Source organism: Phyllobates terribilis, unplaced genomic scaffold (assembly GCF_046119375.1).
Source record: "Phyllobates terribilis strain yellow unplaced genomic scaffold, ASM4611937v1 Scaffold_1__5_contigs__length_1240528914, whole genome shotgun sequence".
Taxonomy (NCBI): Eukaryota; Metazoa; Chordata; class Amphibia; order Anura; family Dendrobatidae; genus Phyllobates; species Phyllobates terribilis.
The window spans coordinates 26,808,232-26,813,749 of NW_027362761.1; the positions used below are offsets into that span (position 1 = coordinate 26,808,232).

Sequence of the window (5,518 nt, forward strand, 5' to 3'; positions counted from 1 at the left end):
ACTGCCTGACGGGTTGTGTATCTAATCCTATCCTGTGTGATACTGCCTGACGGGTTGTGTATCTAATCCTATCCTGTATGATACTGCCTAAAGGGTTGTGTATCTAATCCTATCCTGTGTGATACTGCCTAAAGAGTTGTGTATCTAATCCTATCCTGTGTGATACTGCCTGACGGGTTGTGTATCTAATCCTATCCTGTATGATACTGCCTAAAGGGTTGTGTATCTAATCCTATCCTGTGTGATACTGCCTAAAGAGTTGTGTATCTAATCCTATCCTGTGTGATACTGCCTGACGGGTTGTGTATCTAATCCTATCCTGTGTGATACTGCCTAAAACAAGCAGTGCAGGGGCAGTAAAGCCCACTCCAAAGTCGGCTTTCACACCCTCCTGCTTATTGATGTTATCAGCTGAAGTTGTGTAGGGCCAGGAAAGCCGTCTGAAGTCGGCTTTAATAGCCGCCTGCAAATTGATGTTATCAGCTGAAGTTGTGTGGGGGCATGAAAGCCGTCTGAAGTCGGCTTTAATAGCTGTCTACTAATTGATGTTATCAGCTGAAGTAGTGTAGGGGCAGGAAAGCCGTCTGAAGTCGGCTTTCATTGCCGCCTACTTATTGATATTATCAGCTGAAGTTGTGTGGGGGCAGGAAAGCCGTCTGAAGTCGGCTTTAATAGCTGTCTACTAATTGATGTTATCAGCTGAAGTAGTGTAGGGGCAGGAAAGCCGTCTGAAGTCGGCTTTCATTGCCGCCTACTTATTGATATTATTAGCTGAAGTTGTGTGGGGGCAGGAAAGCCGTCTGAAGTCGGCTTTCACAGATGCCAGCTAATTCAAGAAGAAGAGAGAAGAGGAAAGAATAGGAACATAGTATGAAAACTATAAGGAAGACCTAACATGTTGATCCAGAGGAAGGCAAAAAAAACCCATGCTCCGTTTTGGGAAAAAAAATTCCTTCCTGACTCCACATACGGCAATCAGACTAGTTCCCTGGATCAACGCCCTATCAAGAATCTAGTATATACAACCTATAATCTGAGTCAGACTCATAGTGCATGGTATGGCAGATCATTGCCATACCGTGCACCATGACTATGACCCCAAAGACTAAAAGAAGGGAAGTAGGAAGAGGAGGGGAAGAAAACCAGCTGTGAAGAAGACCAGAGGACACAGGGAAAAGACAGAAGACAGGTGATAAAGCCTGGAGCCGGAGGAGGAGAAGAAGGGGAGGAGGTGATCACCAGCGGAGAGCAGGGATGGGAATAGACGGTAGAGAATGGAGGGGAGGGAACGGAGATTGGGAAGGGATCGGAGGGCAGGGGTGAGGGGTCCCACCCTCGGGAAGAGGTAAAGCAGAAAATAAGGCAACCAAAAAACATTTTTATTTCAATCAGGGTGAGATCAGAGGGCAGGGGTAAAGTTAAAAAAGAGGACAATAAACCTTGTTTTTATAAACAAACAAAAATATAAACAATTTTAACAATTTAAATAAGTATTAAATTAACAATATTTACAAAATGATAAAAAAAAATTGAAATGAAACATCACTACAGTTCTTCATATCGATTACCTGTATTTGTGTATCCGTGCCTGGGGGAAACAAAAGAATCAGAACACATGGGATACTGTGGGGGGGGGGGGCAAGGCTTTGTGGACGCCGGATCCTCTGCACTGGTGTGCTGTGAAGTGGGTCCGGCCTATGGGTCCAAGAATGTTGTTGAAAATGGCCAGGGTCAATCAGAGTATGTACAGTAGACGTTTCATTAAGTTCACCGGCTGCCGCTTTATTTAAAGTCTCAAACATGACCCTTTCTGCATGCGCCCTCTGTCGGTCATCCAGCCTCTGTAGTCTCTCGCCAGCATATGTTGCAAAGCTGTCCCGCTTGGCCTGGGTCTGCAGAAGTAGAATCTTGTTCGCCAGAGATACTAGATCTGGCGATGGCGGCAAGCTGGCCTTTCTTTTCCTTGATTTTCTCTGTCGCCGAGGCACAAGGTCTTCACTTGTAGAGGCCATAGGGTCTTCATTCACCGATGCCATAGGTTCCTCATTCCTTGACATAACACTCGCCTCCTCCATACCACGTTCCGTAGCCGAGATGTCGTCATCTTGCCAATGGTGCTGTGGGAACACAAAAATAAAGTTAAGATTTGGTTACAACAGCCAGCAGGTATGTTATGACCAGCATGGGTACACGTGCACTAAAAAACAAATATGAGGGGCGGCTAAACTATGGCATGTACATTGAAAGTATAAATGCTATTTACAGGGAAGCAAAGAAGGTACTTACATCTTCAACAGGGGAGTCAGTCCGTATGTCGGGGTCTTCTTCCGGGGTCTGCCGTATCGTACACACCATTCGCCGAGGTAGCTCCTGGTCACGGGTGAAGGCAAGCAAATCATAATACCATAATGTCGGCACATAAACCTCATCTGTGCCGGTACCTGACTTCTTTGATTTCTCCACCCGGTTGAGTTCTTTCTTATATACGGTACGTAGACCCTGGATCTTTCTCTTCACCAGCTCTTCATCCACCTTCTCGTTGGGGCCATGCCTTTTAAAGAGGGAAATCAATTGCTGGTAGGCCTCCCTCTTTTTCTCTCTATTGCAGTAGTCTGTTGATTTTATTTGCCAAAGGCACGGCAGGGAGCGGTAGAGGTCAATCATTTCCCTCACAAACTCTTCACTTTTGAAAGCCATCTGAAAAGGATAGCAATACAGTGAGCATACATGAAACATTTTCAAACAAAGTAAAAAGTACTACACACCATTTGCTGACTAAAAATGGCCTCCAATATATAAGCAAATATATACTTATTGAGTGTGATAAAAATCCACTAAAATAACTTACCGTGGAAACAAAGCAATACAGTGCCTGAAAAACCCAAAAGTCAATGTTCAGTCACAGCTGAAGAAAATCCACAAATGAATGGAATCACAGCAGTAGAACGCAACTAGGATCCAAAAATCAGGACGCTGACAAGGCTTCAACAAATCCCAGATGGACGAAACTTGCCCGGAGAACACTGCTACGATCCGAAAGCAAAGCGCAGATAGGAACAAGGGAGCGGAATTGCCCCAACGTCGCCTTTTTAAAAACCCCCGGCCAATCAGAACGCAGTAGCGTCCACCAATCGAAGATGAGTGGGCGCGGAAAGGTAATTTTATGTACGCCTTTCTGTCACAGTACAGTCCCTCAAAGTGTGTATCGTTGAGTGTGGATCGTTGAAATAGCTGCTGTGTGACAGCGTCCCAGCGACCAACGAGATCGTTAGTTAGATCGCTGGGGCGGCCGAAATCGTTGGCAAGTTATACATGTTTGACGGCTCCCGAACGATCTCTCCAGCGATCTCAAAACTGTGACGTAGTAACGATCTCGCTAGCGATCTCGTTATGTGTGACAGGGCCTTAACCTCCAACCTCTCTAGATATGTTGATAGCCATTTACACAACTTACGTGTTCAATGAATAATTGCTCTTTTATTTCATTGCTCCAAAAGACTTTCCGCCTGTCCCAGGCTTTTTTCAACAATCAGACAATGTGAACTGAGGTCTAAGATGGCAGACATACAAGAAACAGAGGCATGTTCACACTAGCAAAAAAGAAGCAAGACAAAAATATATCTCATACCCTACCATAATTATATATAAATGTAAAGCAAAGTTGCATAATAAATATAGGGTACTTAGTGAACTATTTTTGATCAAAAAAAGTATACAAGCCGTCCCACCAGCGGCAAGGTGACCCTAAATTGGGACGGTACCTATACTGCCTATATTAAAAACCTTACTGTATATCAAAGTTGAAGTAATGCATATAAAAGGGTAGACAAATAGGACCGGGTCCCAACTCCAGACCACCTAGGCCCGTGGTAAGCTACATATATACCAATCAGCTCAACAAAGGGCATGCCACACCCTTAAATTGCACAGAATGCAAACAAGTCAAAAAAACAGACAATGTGAACTGAGGTCTAAGATGGCAGACATACAAGAAACAGAGGCATGTTCACACTAGCAAAAAAGAAGCAAGACAAAAATATATCTCATACCCTACCATAATTATATATAAATGTAAAGAAAAGTTGCATAATAAATATAGGGTACTTAGTGAACTATTTTTGATCAAAAAAAGTATACAAGCCGTCCCACCAGCGGCAAGGTGACCCTAAATTGGGACGGTACCTATACTGCCTATATTAAAAACCTTACTGTATATCAAAGTTGAAGTAATGCATATAAAAGGGTAGACAAATAGGACCGGGTCCCAACTCCAGACCACCTAGGCCCGTGGTAAGCTACATATATACCAATCAGCTCAACAAAGGGCATGCCACACCCTTAAATTGCACAGAATGCAAACAAGTCAAAAAAACAGACAATGTGAACTGAGGTCTAAGATGGCAGACATACAAGAAACAGAGGCATGTTCACACTAGCAAAAAAGAAGCAAGACAAAAATATATCTCATACCCTACCATAATTATATATAAATGTAAAGAAAAGTTGCATAATAAATATAGGGTACTTAGTGAACTATTTTTGATCAAAAAAAGTATACAAGCCGTCCCACCAGCGGCAAGGTGACCCTAAATTGGGACGGTACCTATACTGCCTATATTAAAAACCTTACTGTATATCAAAGTTGAAGTAATGCATATAAAAGGGTAGACAAATAGGACCGGGTCCCAACTCCAGACCACCTAGGCCCGTGGTAAGCTACATATATACCAATCAGCTCAACAAAGGGCATGCCACACCCTTAAATTGCACAGAATGCAAACAAGTCAAAAAACCAGACAATGTGAACTGAGGTCTAAGATGGCAGACATACAAGAAACAGAGGCATGTTCACACTAGCAAAAAAGAAGCAAGACAAAAATATATCTCATACCCTACCATAATTATATATAAATGTAAAGCAAAGTTGCATAATAAATATAGGGTACTTAGTGAACTATTTTTGATCAAAAAAAGTATACAAGCCGTCCCACCAGCGGCAAGGTGACCCTAAATTGGGACAGTACCTATACTGCCTATATTAAAAACCTTACTGTATATCAAAGTTGAAGTAATGCATATAAAAGGGTAGACAAATAGGACCGGGTCCCAACTCCAGACCACCTAGGCCCGTGGTAAGCTACATATATACCAATCAGCTCAACAAAGGGCATGCCACACCCTTAAATTGCACAGAATGCAAACAAGTCAAAAAACCAGACAATGTGAACTGAGGTCTAAGATGGCAGACATACAAGAAACAGAGGCATGTTCACACTAGCAAAAAAGAAGCAAGACAAAAATATATCTCATACCCTACCATAATTATATATAAATGTAAAGCAAAGTTGCATAATAAATATAGGGTACTTAGTGAACTATTTTTGATCAAAAAAAGTATACAAGCCGTCCCACCAGCGGCAAGGTGACCCTAAATTGGGACGGTACCTATACTGCCTATATTAAAAACCTTACTGTATATCAAAGTTGAAGTAATGCATATAAAAGGGTAGACAAATAG

The 5,518-nt window shown here is 42.5% G+C and overlaps 1 protein-coding gene across 1 annotated transcript; it reads right to left on the reverse strand.

The window, feature by feature from the left end:
• Nucleotides 1–1,391: 1,391 nt before the first annotated feature.
• On the reverse strand, nt 1,392–2,914 carry LOC141165664 (uncharacterized). The gene is made up of 2 exons (XM_073651442.1): nt 2,287–2,914; nt 1,392–2,117 (listed from the first exon to the last, which is right to left on the reverse strand). The coding sequence occupies exons 1-2, from the start codon at nt 2,734–2,736 to the stop codon at nt 1,509–1,511; spliced, it is 1,059 nt and encodes a 352-aa protein (XP_073507543.1). The 5' UTR covers nt 2,737–2,914; the 3' UTR covers nt 1,392–1,508.
• Between the last annotated feature and the right edge of the window lie 2,604 nt (nt 2,915–5,518).

What these genes read in the sequence shown, in the direction of transcription:
- LOC141165664 (XM_073651442.1), bottom strand. Translation starts at nt 2,736, where the DNA reads ATGTTTCATGTATGCTCACTGTATTGCTATCCTTTTCAGATGGCTTTC. An exon ending in CTGACTCCCCTGTTGAAGAT is followed by an intron (nt 2,118 to 2,286) that starts GTAAGTACCTTC and finishes GTGTTCCCACAG; the next exon opens with CACCATTGGCAAGATGACGA.